This window comes from Cygnus atratus, chromosome 10 (genome assembly GCF_013377495.2).
Source record: "Cygnus atratus isolate AKBS03 ecotype Queensland, Australia chromosome 10, CAtr_DNAZoo_HiC_assembly, whole genome shotgun sequence".
In the NCBI taxonomy this organism is placed as follows: Eukaryota; Metazoa; Chordata; class Aves; order Anseriformes; family Anatidae; genus Cygnus; species Cygnus atratus.
The window spans coordinates 13,051,371-13,068,810 of record NC_066371.1 but is presented as its reverse complement, the minus strand read 5'-3'; the positions used below and the strand labels follow the sequence as shown (position 1 = coordinate 13,068,810).

The following is a 17,440-nucleotide window of genomic DNA, read 5'->3' as shown; positions in this document are numbered from 1 at the left end:
GTTGCAGCAAGATGGCGGACACAATGAGGGGGAGCCGCCTCGCCGCCGCCTGAAGCGGCCCGGCCCGGCCCGGCACAGCCCAGCCCAGCACAGCCCAGCCGCGGGGCGCCGCCTGGCCCGGCCCGGCACGGCCCGGCAGGGCACGGCCCGGCCCGGCCAGCCGCTCCTCCCCGCAGCACCGCCGGGCCCGGCTCGGCTCGGCCCGGCCCCGCCCGGCTCCCCTTAGCGCCGCCGCCCTCGGCGCGATGAAGCTGACGGACAACGTGCTGCGGAGCTTCCGCGTGGCCAAGGTCTTCCGCGAGAATTCCGACAAGATCAACTGCTTCGACTTCAGCCCCAACGGCGAGACCGTCATCTCCAGCAGCGACGACGACTCCATCGTGCTGTACGACTGCCAGGAGGGCAAGTGAGTGAGGGAGCCCGGCCCCACCGGGGGCGAGGCCCTCAGGGCTCCGGGGCTGTCCGCGGGCTGCCGCTCCCCGCTTCTTCCTCCCTTGCTTTGAGTTGAGGCTCGGAAGCAGCAGGGCGGCGATATGCCGTGGGAGGCTTTGGATAAAGGGGTGAAGTGGGGTGCGGAGATGGGGGCGTTGCAGTCTGGTGGGTGTCTCTGCTCGTTGTCTCTGCTAGGTTGGTGCCGGTAATCAGGCTGGAGCTGGTAATTTCCCAAGTGTGATAAGAGAGTTCACTGTAGCGAGAACTAAATAGTGCTGAAGTTGAGGGGATTTGAATCCAGTCGCATATCCAGGCCTAGAAATTGTTACAAGGATGCAAACTGAATTCTCAGGCTTCTCCAGCCCTAAGTCTTGCTCATTAAAATAGTAGCAGTTACTGTGAGCAGCGTATGGATGATTTGGTTTGATCAACTTCGTTCAACTGTTAGGTAAGCAAACTGAAAGGTTAAGGAGGTGCAATGTGTGTTCACTATAACTTACAAAAGCTTGACGGTATTTTCGGTAAAGCCTAGTTCCCAAGTGGCACCTGGGACCGTTGCGCATAAAGGTGGTCTTCTGTGCTCTGAATGTCTTTCAGTAGTTGTATTTTTATCTGTAAAGCACACTTGAAATATACATCCCCAAACACTATTCAATGTCAATTTAATCAAGTAAGATGTTTACTTACTGATACTACTTTATGCTGATGAACTAAGATGCGTTTGTTTCTCCTTGAACAGAATCACCCAGTTTTCTTTCTTTCTTTCATGAGATGGTTGTCCTGATTTACAGATAAAACTCCAGAAATTTGCACAGCCACTGAGACATGGTGCTGCTGTTCAGAAGATAAAAACGTGCAAATGAGACAAACAATAGTATGCATTGGTAGTTTATGTTTTGGAAAGTAAGCAAAAGACATTTGCATTCTGTAAGAGTTGGAGCAAATAAATCCAAACGATGTAATTATTCCATTAAAAACTCAATGTTTGGATAATTCCAAGTTCCAAAAAAAAAAAAAAAAAGTAATTGGCATGGTTTTGATGCTGGTTTTCAGTAAAAGCTGTAGCAGAGAGTGGTGCTGATCCTGGAGCTGAGGATTGGAAGCTAAAGAGAACCGAGGTCCTGAGCTGTTTTTTTGATGTACCGTGCAATAGCAATGAAACGTTGGGGATGATGCAAAGAAAAGCTAAGACTAGAGATTGCATTTTCTCAGTGGTACAAATACACACTTGGCTTCTTTAAATTCTTGTACGTTTTGTTTAAATTTTAATGTGCTGCTCGGTTTAGAGACTTAATTCACCGGTGATTTTTTTTTTTTGTGGGTGGGTGGGGGTAAGATCAGACTAGGCAGCATCACATCCATGCAGAAAGCGAAAGGAAAACAAGTGTGTGTACTGTAGGAGAGAGAGTGAAAAAGACAGCGTAATAACGTGGGGGAGAAAAAGAAGTGACTGGGAGTACCAGGTGGTAGATGTGTCAGTATAACGTGTGTTTTCTAGTGTGCCAGGTACTCCTAACCCTCCTGCTTTTTTCAAGCAGACCAAGGCTTAATGTGTTTGAAATATTATGTCCTGCATATTCTCTTAATTTTATAGACTGCTTTTGACAGTTGTTTTATACTTCTGTTTAGTTTGCTTGCTCTTCAATTGAAACTTGTTGCTGTTCCCAACCTGATACAGTGAACTTCTTTTTGAAATGAATTCATTTTCATTTTTGTAAGAGTAGGTAGTGTTGTATGGATGGTTTCTGCCAAGGGTTGCATTCTAGATCCTGATTATATGCAACAGTAGAAGGTTTGAGTGATGCTAATGTAGATACTATTGATTGCTTTTCCCCTTTCAAACTTGTAAAGAATAGTTTGATGGGTTGGGAGGCATTTGGTGCTTTCATCTCCATCTAGTAATGATGTACGCTTTACAGTGCGAGGGTTTGCTTTAATTAAGTTAAATGTAGAAGATCAATGGCTTTGTACTGCAGCGGGACAGGGCAGACGCGTTCCATCAAGGTAACTCAGGTTTCAGGTTGTGTTTCTCTAGTGGTTATAAAATTAATTTGAAAATTGCTGTACTGTCAATCGACTTCAACATTTAAGTGGTTTCGAGAGGTACCTAGGGATGCAGGGCACGCTTTCCCAGTGAAAAGTTGAGTCTGTGGATGATCGTTGTTGTGAGCAGTTGACATTTTCAGGCCTGCAGATTTCTTTTTTTCTTTATCTTAAGCGAGCATTTCAAGGCCATGGAACTCAAGCTTCCTGTGTGCTGGGTTTTGGTGTGCCATACCCTGCTTAAGCAAATGGTCTGGGAGTTAAAACTTTTTCCCGTGTAAAAGTGACAAGTCCTCCTACCTTGTTACGAAGAGTTCTGTTGGTTGAATTAAAAATGCAGCTGTGTTTGGTTGTAGTATAGGTATGCACTCACCTGGTTTGCTTTGTTTTGCCATTCAGGCATAAGCCATACCAATATGAGAATCGTGTTGTCAGCATAAGCAAGCCAACAGAAGGGAACTTCAGTTTCTGAAATGCGTTGGCACGGTTTGAACAGTGATGTGTAGCGAAGAGCTGACAGGACAAGATCATCTCCTTGAAAGACAGATCTCTTGTCATGTCTAGTCAGAGCATAGACAAGCTCGAAAACGGTGTGCTGCTTCTTCATGAACACGTAATAATTCTGGACATGAGATTCCACTCGTATTTCAAAGCGTGTAAACAACTAAACGGTGGTTCTTTTTTAACCTGTTCTGCATCAAGAAATACCGCTGTAATAGGCTGCCTCAAAAGCATAACCAAGAGGCTTAGCTGCATCCGTGAGGGCTTAAGAATGAATGCTGGAAAGTTTCAGAACGGAATTGTGTGGGGACGTGCAGTGAGTGGTCCTTGAGACTCGACCAGGAGGCTCATGGCTGTGAATCTGTAACCCGGAATGATGTAACGGTGGTTCAGCTAAGGTTTAGTTTGTATTCTGGTAAGTATCAGTTGTGTACAAATCGAGAGGTGCTGGAGCTGTGTTCCTACATAGCCGTGGTGTTCACTGGGTGTTTGGGGAGCCTGCTTTTGGGTGATGGTTTTACCAGCAGCAGCGGTAGTAGTGATAAAAACCAAGGTATGGATGATATTACAAACCTTGCCTGCTTTGTCTATTCTTTATAGCAAATTTGTGTGTAATCTCCTGAAGTACTTCACTTTGGGGATGTTGCTTGGTCTTTAAGTGGGCTGGATAGATTGACCTTAAACTTGGGTTACGGTCAGTGATTGTGATTTTTTTTTTAAGTAAAATTTAGTTTTCCTGGTTTTATTTTTAAAAAGTAAATTGGGAACAGGCAGTCTTATGCGGGGAGTGACGTGTTTTTGCTTGTATCGTTTTACATGAAAACTTCACCTTTCCTAAAATGCATAAGTACTTTCCTTCTTTTTTGGCAAGTTGGGGCTTTTGTCTATCAGTTAGTCTTTATCTCTGTGCATATTCTTTGTTTGCTTGACTTTGGCTCTTGGAGTTAACGTTTTGTATTCTCAGGCTTTTAAAGGATTTTTCCTCTCAGTTTAAAAAAAGTAGGGAGACAAAAGCAGCTACGTATAGCCATTCAGAGCACACTTGTGTATGTGTGGGTATTCTTTACTACGGTATTTTAACTAGCGTGGAGAAACTTGCAAATTCAACTAGTTGGAGCTGTCACCGGCAGAGCTCAGCCTCCTGTAAAACAGGAGTTATCGAGGTGGTTTTAGTGCTCGCTTTCCATGGCACTCCCCTGGTTTTTTTTTTCTTCTGGTTAGACCGTTGCGTAGCCCAGAGGCCTTGTACCTGGCGCTCTGGGTACTGATGTGGAATCCCAAAGTTTGTCGCAAAAGGTGCACTCCAGTGAATCAGTGCTGCCCTGCGCGTGCTCTCTGTTCTCTGCCAGAGCGCGTCTGCGCCTTCCCTCCTGCCAGCTCCTGTCGCCGCTCTCCTTCAGGTGCTCCCTGGGTGCTGTGCTGCTGCTGGTAGTTCTTTTCGTTTGTAGCAGGTCTTCCAATAGTCTGCTTTTCTATTTTGAATAGAGCTTCTAAGCTTTAAACTTTTCATTGATAAGGGAAAGCCGGAGTAGACCTGAGTCTTAGTATGGTTTTTTAACTAACAAAATTGGTCAACAGCACAGCTGACATAGCTACAAAATAGGGAAGTGTGTCAGGCATAAAATTACAGAATTTCATTGTCCAAATTCAAATTTCGTATTTTAAAGTACATTATGTATGTACAGTTCTAAATTTGTACCGTGTTTGCATCTGCGACACTTTTGAAACAGTGATATACTGGAAGAGACTGAGGGAGAATCTGTTGGGATTGGGTGCAAGTGGTACAGGTGGTGTAGGGTTTTTACCTACCCGTGCTGTATTGGCTTGCAGTTGATGGAAACTTGTCCCTAGCAAGCACGTTTGAAGTAAAGCCCCATGGCTTCTGCTGTTTAAGAATCAGTCTTCAAGAATTGAGGTCTGTTTTAGTCCTGATAGGACAAGTCTCTAACTCCTCCTCTTGTTTGGGTGTGTCAGTTTGGGGCTGATGGAAACAAGGAAATGGTTGAGCATTTTAGCAGTACCTTGTCTGAGGGGGTAGTCTGGTGAACCCTTCTTTGGCAGTAGTATTGGTTTAAACTGCTCCTGTTGCTCAATTCCATCCCCGTGCTGTCGTCTTCTGTTTGCATTAGTAAAACATCTTATGGGCCTGGGTAATAATGAGAGTTACCCATTTCTGGATTCAAAATACAATCTCTTCTGGGAATTACTGTTTCTAATGCTGATCAGTACCTGTGGTGGCTCACTGCCCAGCTCGGGAACCACTGTGCTGCCTCAGGTGAGAAAGAAAGAGGAAGGAGCACAGTGGAGACCTCGCACCACATTTCAGTGCTGCCGCTCCTGAAAGATACACTTACTAAACTGCTGCTTCTACGTTTACTTTGCAGTTTAAATTTCTTTTCCTGCAGTACATCACTTGCATACTGGACCTTTAAAAACACAGTTATTGATGTCTTTTTTCTCTAGAATGTCTCTAATTCTGTCATGTAACGTTACACTTGAGTTTTGTGCTTTAATTAAGATAGGATTTGAGTACAATTCTCTGGCAGTTTGAGAGCTACTCTGTTACCAGTACTTTTTTTATACCGCTGCTATATATTTGTTTGTGTTAATACCAAGTACTAGTCGGGATGAGGCGCTTTGTTCTAGGTTTTGAGCTAGCATAGAATGAAAAGACAAATTCTGAATCTAAAATATGCACCAAATGGACTAGAGATTTTGAAGGGTAAGGTACTGATGAAACAGTGCTGCTTGACATTAAGGGCTTCTTAAGGTAGCTGTTCCAACTCGTTATGGTAGACATTGGGGGGGAATTTTTGAAGGAGACTAATAAGTGAATTTCATGGGCATCATGGGGAACTCAAGTCTAGGGATGGTCTTGGAGAAAGTACCAAGGTGCTTGTTTGACAATGAAATACAAATGCTTTTCTTTGTATAAAAACATCTGACTTCTCGAAACAATCCTGTAATATGGTAATGAAAACAGGCACTGTCAGTGTGAGCAGTTTCGGTTTGAGCTTTTTGTTGCAGTGAGTACAATTATTTCTGCTTCCTTCTGACAGACCAAAGAGAACGTTGTACAGTAAGAAGTATGGGGTGGACCTCATCAGATACACGCACGCAGCCAACACTGTTGTGTACAGCTCCAACAAAATAGATGGTAAGTGATCCGCTGTAGGTCAGCATTTTTAATCTCTGTACACTTGAAATTACAAGCCTAGATAAACAGCACTGAAGAGCTGGAAAAAACTTAGAGCAACTTTTAAGTGATGAGCATGCTGTCTGAGATGGGATTTAACGTTCAACTCTAATGCACACCTCACTGAAAGTCCCTCAAGCATACTGCCGTGAGTTATGTTGCTGCAGCATCAAAATGTTTAGGCGTGGTTAGTGAGGTAAAAATCAGTTCCTGACTCTGGGGAGCTGAGAAAAATAAAAATTCAAAATTCACTTTGCTGTTTGCTACCGATGTAGTCAGTCAGCTTGTGTGCCTTACTTTCTTCCTCCTGTGAAATGCCGAAGAAGGAGAATGAGGCCAAAAGGTGGGCTAAGTGCTATAGCTCTGCCTGGCACGCTGGCAAGTCAGCTGCAGAGGAAGGGAATGGTTCTTCTGCCCTTCTGCAGCAGGGAGGGCAGGAAAATCAGGTAACTCTGCAAATCACCAGACAAGCCTGGAGGAGGTAGTAGAGCTCTTCTGAGATGGGGCTACTGAACAGAAACGAAGCTCACTGCTTTTTTTTGTAATAGGCATAGACAAAGCACTGGTTTCCATGTTACATTTCCCACAGTCACTGTCCGTGATGGCTACATTCTTTAAATCAGCGACATCAAGCGGCTTTATAGAGCCTCGTGACAGACTCTGTTAATGTAAGGATTCGAGTTTAATTTGACTTTCAAATAAAAGGACGTATAAATAGATCGTTAATCCTTCCATAAGGCAATGCTTCTTCCCATGGCTAGAACCAGCTAGAGTCAATTGGTTCTTCAAATTCTGTCTCACTGTTGGTATCTAACTGTTCTTCAGTGACCAAGTGTCTTAGCACAGCACTTCATAAATTGTTTCTAACATTGTATTTGTAAACTCAATTTCTGGAATAGTAGTTCTGTTTTTTCCTATGCGGAGGTGGAGATACTGGTGTGGTGTGTGTGTACGTGTGCTAAGTTGCCAAAGGAGTATGAATCTGGAGCAGATGAAAGTTAAGAGTTAGGAAGTTGAGTTAAACTAGAGCAAGCTGAGCCTGAAACTGTAGGAACAAGGAAGTGTACCAATAGAATTGGATTTAATGATTAGGCGTGTGACTGGAAACACTTGCCTTTTCAGTCTGTTTCACAGCCTGCTTACTGTTTTTTATTACGGTATTACGTCATTATGTAGCAGTTCTGACTTGGCTGTTATTTTAATTTACAATTAATTAATGATTAACAATGGAATCAACAGTTTTTAATGCTATTTTGCATTTGAAGTTTTTATTTATAAGCATTGGTAAGTCTTTGAGGAACCAAAACTTAAAATGTGTTGATCCTGAATTAAAACATTATGATAAATACTGAATTAGAATGAAATAAAAAGGTAGGATGTGTAAGTATATCTAAGTGTAATAAAAACAAAAGTGCGTTCTGTAGGATTCCAGACACTCTGTAGCCTCTAATACAGGCAAAGTGCTTGGTAGCCCTTTCTGCACTTATGGGAAGGATTAATAAACTGAGGAACATGTAGGACTGCTGCTGCTTGCTCCCAAGCATTTTCTGCACGTTGGAATTGCTACCAATCCGTTTATTTCTGAAGATTTCCTCAAGACCTTCGAATCAAGTTCCTCTTGCCTGATTCCAGGCTGAGGTAGTAGTTTGTACAGTTTGAGGGTCTATGATACCACCCGGTACAGGAGATAACTGTACAGGCCACTGCCTTGCCTGGGACAGAGCGCTGGCAACAAAATGGATCACGCGATTGCAGTTCCCAAGGGCTTCCTCTTTTGCCAAGAATTCTGCATGGGTACTTTGGAAATCAGGTAACAATGGGTCTCATGGGAAGAAGTACAGATGTGCTTTAACAGCGTGCTTGGAGCAGGTTGGTTCTTGTCCTGACAGAATGTGACACTGATCTTAGGGATTTGTGTTTTGGATAGCCACCCGAGGTCACATAGAGGCTTTTAGAACAGTGTGTCACCAGCATTATCTTTCCTACTTGATCAGTCAGCCTTAATTTTATTGTCAAATGCTGGAGGATGGTTTGGAACTCTGATCTCAGTTTCATGTGAAGTTTCAGGCAAAAATGGTAACTGCTTCAGAGACCACGTTTTGCAAAATGATCCTTTCAAAAAAAAAAAAACAACCCAAACGCTGTAGCCCAGGTGTTAAAATGCTCCTTGCATATTGCATCCTGTTGACTCTTGTTCTCCTTAGTCAAAAGTAAAAATGTCCTTTTCCTTCAGTTTCCTTGGAGACTCTTGTTACAGCAGTGTGGAGTCTCTCAGCACTGTATGGAGCAGGTGCATCATGCCAATCTTTTCCATCCAGCAGTAGCTTACACTAGTTTCCTTTAACTAGCGTTAGAAATGATTTTGATGCAGTTAGTCCTTCCTTCTGAAAGCTATCTTCAGATGTCAGATGTTTAGCTTTTCACTCCTCATGTTTCACTGCTCAAATGCATCTGCATAGAAAGGTTTTAAAAAAAAATACCTCTGTGCTCTGATATGTCATCAAATTGCTTTCTCTTACAAGGACTTACTTGAATCTTGGACAAAAATCTCCACAATGTCTTCCAAAATTCTGGGCTACTCTTAGTATGTTAGTCTTTATTCAGAATAAAGTCATCAGTTGAGAAATAGTGCTGCTCTCGTTTAATTTTTGAAACGATCTTGTCCTGGCTTTGAAGTTTATATTTTCTCCTCTCTGGATAAATTCACGTATTTCCTAAGCTTACTGTTCAGTTGGAGACTTACTTGATGGATAGGTGTGTAGGTAAAACAGCAATATTCATCCTGTAAAGCAAAAAAATAAAAATGTTATCAACTTAGAATGTCCTGATTTTGTGAGAATGAGGGAATAAAACCTACTGGTGCTTTTATTTGAGCAACTTTGAGATTGACATGTAAAAATCACATGAAGGTTCGTCTTTAAGATGTAATAGGACTTCAGGCTGTGGGAAGTATCCTTCCTGGTGCTTGACATCCTCTTCTGCCTTGGAAAATTGTTTGCTTGAGGTCTGACTTGAAATCAAATGACCAGACTTACTCACTGTGGCAAAACTGCTGTTGACGTGGAGAGCAAGTTTACCGTGTGACAGCTTTTTAGATAAGGTTAGGCTCATGGTGTAATAAAGCATATGGTTTGTTTATGGTTTCAGATACAATCCGATACCTCTCGCTGCATGACAACAAATACATTCGGTATTTCCCGGGGCATACCAAAAGGTAAGATGTGGCTTGGGGACAGTACAGGAGAAATTGAAATAATGCCTGTGATGAGCTTGAATTGTGTTGCGCTCAATTCACTCTGGTTTTTGCTTTGTAGAACTGTTCATGGCAATTACGGGCTTGTACACAGCTGGTGGGTTAGGTGTTGCTCCATTAACTCCTTTCCTCTGTCTTTGAGGCATGTTATCTTCTGTGTTGCAGAGTGGTTGCCCTTTCAATGTCTCCAGTGGATGATACTTTTATTTCTGGATCCCTTGATAAAACTATTCGCCTTTGGGATCTCCGCTCTCCAAATTGCCAGGTACGATATCAAATTCACGTGCGTACTTTGTGTGTTGTGTTTTCAGTTAGAAGGATGCAAAATGGATGTATGCTTGTTAGGAAACAACGCTACTACTGCTGATGTACTGTTAACACCTTCCCAGAATGCTGAAGGAGTCTAGATCAAAAAAAAACCTCTGAAATCCTTAAATATGTCGCAGTCTGTAGCGCCAGTCACTTCCACCTATGTCGCTGTGCTGGAGAGGCACTGGGAAGAGCAAGAAGTAACACTCACAGCTGATAAAACAAGAGATGATCTGGGTATTATCAGCGTGTTAATCAGGCTGCATCTCTCCTGGGTTGGGAAAGGTAACAGAAGGGGCATTGGGAGATGCATTTTGAATGTTCATAGTGCAATTGTTTAAATTGTCTTGATGCAGTTAAGTTTGATGAAGAAACAGCTGATACGAAGTAACATAGCAGCAATATGGTCTACCCACTCCTTCCATCACCTTTATTGTTCATCAGACCTGTCTGTCAGCAGAGGCAGCTTCCTTAAAGCAAGGCAAAACCCTATTTATTTTTATTTATTTTGATAGAATGGATTTCTGTGTATTTTAGTGAAGATGAGCTTGCGCATAGTGAAAAAAAATCCAAGCTGGCAGCAGGTGGCAAGAAAATAAGACCGGCAGTAAATCTCCACCTTTCAGTGGTGCTGAGCTGTTTGTCAGTTCCCTATAGGTCATACCGTAGCACTGTATGCTCATCTCACTGAGACCACCCATAAGAGGGCTAGTTACTGATTTCAGGTGTTATAGCTGTAAATGTGAAAGGAAATAAAGGTTATGTTTCTCACAAAATTGATTTAGTGGCTCTAAAAATAACCTTTTTCTAACTAGAGATTTTAATTTTGCCTGTCTGTGGGAGTGTGCCTTTAATGTGAACGTGTAAGTTTGCTTTGGAATGGATCTCAGTCTTGAAGTTGCAACAGATGCCTAGGTTGTAAATCACAGAGCTGCCACCAAATTTACACTAATGTTTGAAGTTTTAAGAATAGCAAAACCAAGGCTTGTAACTAGAAGCTGCATCCAGCGGAGGTTGGGAAATGGGTTGAGGAAGTGTTACTTGTAATATTCCATTTGCCCATCAGATGGCAGCCACAGTGGCTTGAAACATGATCGTGAAACCTCAAGGATGTCCCGATTTTTGAGGGTCCTGAGCATTGGCTAGCTTACTGCCTAGCCTTCAGAGATATCAGGGAGAAACCGACCTAAATTAGAAAATAGAGAAGTAGTAAAAGCTGCTGAGGAACGGTGTTCCAGAAATGCAGAAACTTCTTAAGTGTATTGTTCACTTTAATCAACAGTGGCATAAAAACATTTGGCTAACGCATAGGCCTGCCAGTCAGTTTACAGAAAATCATAGAATAATTTGGGTTGGACGGGTCCTTTCCATTGGAAGGACACCCCCAGGTCCTTCTCATCAGGGCTGTATATATAAATAACATATATACGTAAATCATATGTCTCAGGTCTTTTCTAATGTCAATTAAGGAAAAATTCTCACTAAAAGTAAGCCATAAAAATAGGTAAGGTCTGATAGCTTCCAGACCGTATGAGTTTTCATTAAGCTGGCATGGAAAGTTCAGCAGTGGTGTTTACCAGAGCTGTTTCAACTTGCTTTCAAAATACCTTTTTTTTCCCTCCTTCTTCACAACCATAATTGGTAGCACATCGCTATTGATTCCAGCAGCAGTGTTTTGTGGAACTGCCTGATATGATTGCTGATACAGCCACAACATCCCCCCCCTCAATATACTTTTTGAGTGAATGACAGTTCTAATGAGATCTTGATTTGTTCCAAGGTAATCTTTGTCATTGCAGCAAACTGGAAGCTCTGTGTGATGATATGAAATAGTCAAGTTGCTTTTGAGAAGCTGACTTTGAAACTTCATAAAACCTCAATATTCATAATTGAAATTCAGTCATTCAGCCTGTAGGCTGCTGTCCTGCTCATGTCCTGCTCACAGTGGGCTCTTCAAGGGTGCTGGTAGAAATGCAAATATCAGTTCAGCAAACTAACTTGAAGTTCCTCTGTTTTGTAGGGTTTAATGCACCTCCAGGGGAAACCTGTGTGTTCTTTTGACCCAGAAGGCCTGATTTTTGCTGCTGGAGTCAATTCTGAAATGGTGAAGCTTTATGATCTCCGTTCTTTTGACAAGGTGAGCTACTCTAACTTAATTTCCTACACTTTTCAGCTTGCAAGAAGTAACAAACTCAGTGCTCAGAGACTCGTTTTGTTTGTTCCAACTCACTATCTGGGGTGCCTCTACTTAGCACCTAGAGAGTTTTTGGTTGGTGCATGTCTAGTAGACAGAGACATCACCAGTTCCTGAAATCCACTCTTGAACCCAATGTTAAAGTTCATTTCCACTAACTCTAACCTGTTCCAACAGGTTCAGGCTTTGTCATTGTTCTTTTCTTTTTTCATTTCATATCGTTTCTTTCTGAGCTAAGGTTAAAAGCGGATTCTTGTTGGCAGTAATGCATCGTATTTCTCCTTTTTTCTTTGAAGGGGCCGTTTGCTACGTTTAAGATGCAGTATGACCGAACGTGTGAGTGGACAGGCCTGAAGTTCAGTAACGATGGCAAACTCATCCTTATATCAACTAATGGAGGCTTCATTCGACTGATTGATGCCTTTAAAGGAGCTGTCCTGCATACGTTTGGGGTGAGCATGTTGATGTGTTACCTGCTTGGAATTCAGCATTAGGTGCTGGTTTGGGATGAGATGAACACAAATGATAAATAAGTAGGATTTTTTTGAGAGATTCTGGGCTGTGTCTCAGTCTCCTGTACAGGTACAAAAGGCAGTTGTTTGCCAGCTGGCTGGTCTTCTAATTTATTTTGATTGCTAGTCATTCTTTGAAGCTTTATTTCCCCCTTAAACGCTGGTGCTGTACCTCTTCTTTGTGCAGGTTTCTGGTTTCTCATCAGTGAGGGCAAATGAATTTAGGCACGTTGTGACAGAAAGCAGTAGTAGCCTTCCAGCCCACCTGCACGCGGAGCTCTGCAGTATCATAGAGGGGGTTTTGCCCTTTGGTTGTGAATTTACTGAACGCTCTACCACATATTCTCCCGTTTTGTGCCATAGGGATACAACAATAGTAAGGCTGTCACACTGGAGGCATCATTCACACCAGACTCTCAGTTCATCATGATAGGTAAGACACTTCTTTGAAGAAATTTAAGTGCTCTTAAATTGTCTGTTTTTTCAGGTTTCCAATTGTGTCTTTGTTAGGAAACAAAGTATTTAAATAATACAATGTAGCTGTAAGCCCCCTTTAGGTTGGCAGGAATATTCTGTTTCATTAGTAATTTACTCTTTGAGAATGAAATTTACCTGTATATGTCTTGGCAAAACTTTATTTTGTTCTGGCTGAGAACTTCCTCACTGTGGAGAAGAAGAGATTGTTCTTACTTTCTTCAACCTGATGTTTAGTCTGTCTATGGGGGGCACTTTATTGGATAAACTTACCTTCCTACTGTGGCCTTCCAAATGAAAATTTTGGTGGAAGAAGTTCAAAATTCTTATCTGTTCAAGTTTTAAATATGGTTAAGTTGTAACTCGTGCTCCTTAATCTTTCCTACCTGAAAGGCCAGATGTGTAAATACAGAAGCATAAGAAAATTCCATGCGTTTTATTGGGAATACTATTTAAAATAGTGAAACAAAGCTAAACTGCAAAAATGTTAAGCGCACAGCTTCAGAGTTCATCCTGAAAATAGTGATGTTTGTAAAATGACATTTTAAAGTGAAAAAACCTGCCTTATTGTTGTAATTTTGGGAGTCCATGTCTCCATTGAACTTCTGGTATTTGGCATAGCGCGCTGAAAGCTTCAATGGAAAGCCTTTGATTTGATTCTGTGCCTACCTAATGAAATACTTATCTAGTTCTGTGCCTGAACTGAGAAGTTGTATGAACAGTGATTCTTACACACAGATTTTGTCCTCTCATATGTCAGTGCAAGTTGACAAGGGTCTTTCCTCCTTACTTGGTTGGTGTCAGCTCTCGTTTTCAAATGAGTGACTGTGGCTGTTAATGTCTTTGCCAGAATAGTGTTGCACTGTGTTGGGTCTCCATGGTGCAAAGATACAAACCTTATGTTTGAATACAGGTGTGTGAACTCCAGTGATATTTTGTAATTGCTGTAGTGATGCTTTTGAGAATTTGGAAAGTTAAGCTATGAAGAGGAGGTATGCTTGTTCTATGGTTTGCTGACAGATTATGAACTTTACTTTCTCTGCTGGCCTCTCCAATATATCTTGTGCGTCTTGTTTTTCCATCCTTCTCTGTAGGATCAGAGGATGGAAAGATCCATGTATGGAACGGGGAAAGCGGGATGAAAGTGGCTGTGCTGGATGGGAAACACACAGGTCCTATAACCTGTCTGCAGTTCAACCCCAAATTCATGACTTTTGCTAGTGCATGTTCAAATATGGTAAGTTCCTCCTAGTTTGATGTGCTGACCCTTTTGGAAAGGAATCTCAAAGTTCTGTGCCACTGGTGGGCATTACCTTGGGCTTTTGGTGACAGCCAGGCCTCTGTCATGCCTTGGTTGCACCTTATCTGGTGGGTAGGTACATGGGGCAGCACAGCAGATACTGGCAAGAAAACGGGGGTGTGAAGATGGGGCAGTGAATGGATGTGCCAGCAGAAGTGTGAGTGTTTAGGTTGCTGTACATCGCTGGTATTTTCATTCTGCAAAAGACTGGCTTGCTCTGGAGAATGTGCAATGCAAACCAAACCAGTAGAAGAAAGGATTTAAAGCCCTGGGAGGGTGTTACTGCCTCTCCACTAGTTTCTGCGTGAGCACTTGTGGAAGGGAGCAGTGAGCACCTCCTGACTTGTTCTGTAAGAGATTTGTATTCTGCTCTGTAAAAGATGTTCTTTCTTTCCTCTTTTGTAGGCCTTTTGGTTGCCAACTATTGATGACTAATTCCTACACTGCGGCTACTGTCAGATGACTTTCCATACTGCTAACAGCAGCATATTCTTGCAAGGATAGTATTGGAATTGCCTACATCTCCTAGACTGTGCTCCCATTCCTATGTATGTTTCCGTATGTCTTACATTATTGGCTGCATTCCTTTCCAAGGACTCCTCCACTTGACCTCCTAGTGTGCTCGGAAGTACCATGCAATGCTTTCTTACCTTCCAGTCCATGCCCAGCAGGCTTCAGCTGAAGTTGGAACTGGCACAGTATTATTTCTGAGGGCAATGGAGACTGCTATATTTACAAAATGCTTGTGGCAGTTTTTAAGCTGTAATTTTGTTCTTCTGTAAGTGCACAAGGCAATTGATGTTCCGAGGTGGATTGTGCAGTTACTTCCCGTAAGTGCACGTTTTTTACATCTGGGATCTCTGTTTCACTGCAGTCCACAGATGGAAAGTTACTTCTGTGCCAAATGTGAACACTGACAATTTTCAACTCAAATAGCAGATGCTGAAGTCTCTTGCAGTTGAACACATGCTGTGAGTGGGTGACTGTAAATTTACATCATACGTCCTATCATCCTTTTCTGGCGATTTTAGCGTGCAACAAACCGTGCAGTTTTTTTCCACTGCCAGAGCTTGAAGAAGCCTCCCTGCTGTTCGCTGTGCCAGCATCCCAAAGGGCGCGCACAGTACTGATGAGGTCTGGTCAGTGTCCCAAGCAATAAAGGAGTCTGTCAGCAGGAAGATGGAGAAACCAAACTGAGACTGAAAGCACAGTCTGCCTGTGTATCTTCCTTATGTATCATCTTGGCTGATCTTACTTGTAAATAATATGGGGGGAGGGCAGTGGGAATGGGCCATATTTTTTTACTTTTAGATATTAAAGAACTTGATGTGGGCCAGTATTGTGGGGTGTCTAGGCTGTTTACCTTTCCTACCTACCAATGCAATTTTCCCCTCCTGGTTTGTAAATAAGCTCCATTAGATTAAGCCCGAACTGGGCTTAGACCTGTATCCCTTTGACGCCAACAGCGTGCGGTTAGTTCATTATGCATCTTGTTAACAGGGTTTGCAGGTCTTCAGCCCCAAAAGAGTGATGCCTCCTTTGTTAGATGGAGTTGCATTTAAAAGAAATCTAACACAGTCATGGTGGCTTCACTCTGCTGTGGCCCTGCACCAAGGGAGATGGGAGGGACGCGTTCTTCTGCCCCGGAGCGGCTCAGTGGCAAATGGTACAGAAATGTTGGCAAGCCACTCTTCAGGCCTGGTTCCAGGTTCTTTCTCCTGAAACACTGCTGATCAGATGCATCCAATGGTAGGCCACGACAGGCTCAGCAATGTGGCATTCATTATTCATTGTATTCTTACCTTTCTCAGTGTGCTTGGTTTTATATACTGGGTCACAGCTTGGAAAGTCCATTCTTTCCCTCACTGTCACACGTACATGCCCTCTCCCAAATGCATAATGCTGGCAAGGTGGCAAACAATAATGGGCGTGTTCTCTGTGCTCTCAAGCTTCAGTCCGTACTGGAAAGCAGTGCTCGAGCATTTTGCCTTAGGTCAGTTGTCTGTGTCTTCCATATTACACCAACGTTCATCTCAGCTGTGGGGCCCTGTATATAATTCAGAACATGTCTCTCTCCGCAAGTAAATTGGCTTATAGAACAGCTTCTGTTTTGCTTTTCCTTGCCCCCCCCCCCCCCCCCCTTTTTTCTTTTTTTTAGCCCTTATCAGGTGGAAATGTGCTGTGGTAAGAGCTGGAGATTTGGAACGAGCGTTCTCCACTGCTGGTTCCTTTAAAGCAGCAGTGCACACCGAGCTGCAGTATCTGCCTGTGACAGTTGTCAGAAAGACTGCTGTGCACGAGGCAGCCTGATAAACTTGGTGTTTGAATCAATGCTGTGGTTGTTTTCTGTTTAGGCTCTGTGGCTTGCCTACCCTAATGCTCTTGCACATATTTAGAGTCATTTCTAACGGCATCACCTGTGATGTGAGTGTGTTCTTCCCCCAGGGTGGAGGACTGAAGGGAACAACGGGACAGTAGTTGTGATCTCACCAAGCTGTTCGGCTGTTAGAGTTGCAGATGAGAGATTCATGCTGCCACACCAGCATCCCTCTTCCCAGCGTGTACTGTCCCACCAGCACCTATAAATGCCCAGGGAGAAGGGTATCTCAGTCCTCATGGTTGACAGTTTCCACAGCCACCTCTTAAGCTCAGTGTTGTTGCACTTCAGGCTGCTTGGTGCTATTTTACCATTGTCAGTGTTCCTATAAGCAGCCATATTTTGCAGTGGTTTGTAACATGCAGCTATTTGGGATTTGTAGTGCATTTTAACAGTTTGACTTTCAGTAGCAAATGGTCTTTCAGGGTTTTAAAGTCTGATGCCTGAAGAAGTGAATGGGCACGCCCCAGATGTTTTTTCCTGTTATTTTTGTCAGGGAAGCATTTGGAAGTCTGTTATTCTAAAAATGTTCTTTGCTGATGTGGTTTGAGTGCTTGTATAAGAAACGTTCAGTTCTCTTCTGCTTGCAGTGTTGTAAACTTTGTGTGCATTGCGGCATGAAATGTTTTAAAAAGAGGACCAAAGGACCAATCTGGAAGGACATACACTTTAAGAACATCAGTGGCATTCTGGAGTGATGATAAATTCACAGGTTTATGCACAACACCGCACTAATGCTCAGTTCAAAGTTAAAACAATGCTTTCCCGAGGCCTGCTGCCACCCACACAGTGGTAAAGACATCTTTATTGGTCGATGTAGCAGTGAGTGTTTTCCGTTTGCCTTTAAAA

The 17,440-nt window shown here is 42.8% G+C and overlaps 1 protein-coding gene across 1 annotated transcript; it reads left to right on the top strand.

Annotated features, from left to right (window-relative positions):
* The first annotated feature begins 9 nt into the window (after positions 1-9).
* Positions 10-15,553, top strand: WDR82 (WD repeat domain 82). The gene is made up of 9 exons (XM_035546786.1): positions 10-406; positions 6,036-6,133; positions 9,320-9,386; positions 9,591-9,690; positions 11,755-11,871; positions 12,225-12,380; positions 12,804-12,873; positions 14,009-14,151; positions 14,620-15,553. The coding sequence occupies exons 1-9, from the start codon at positions 246-248 to the stop codon at positions 14,647-14,649; spliced, it is 942 nt and encodes a 313-aa protein (XP_035402679.1). The 5' UTR covers positions 10-245; the 3' UTR covers positions 14,650-15,553.
* Positions 15,554-17,440: the final 1,887 nt, after the last annotated feature.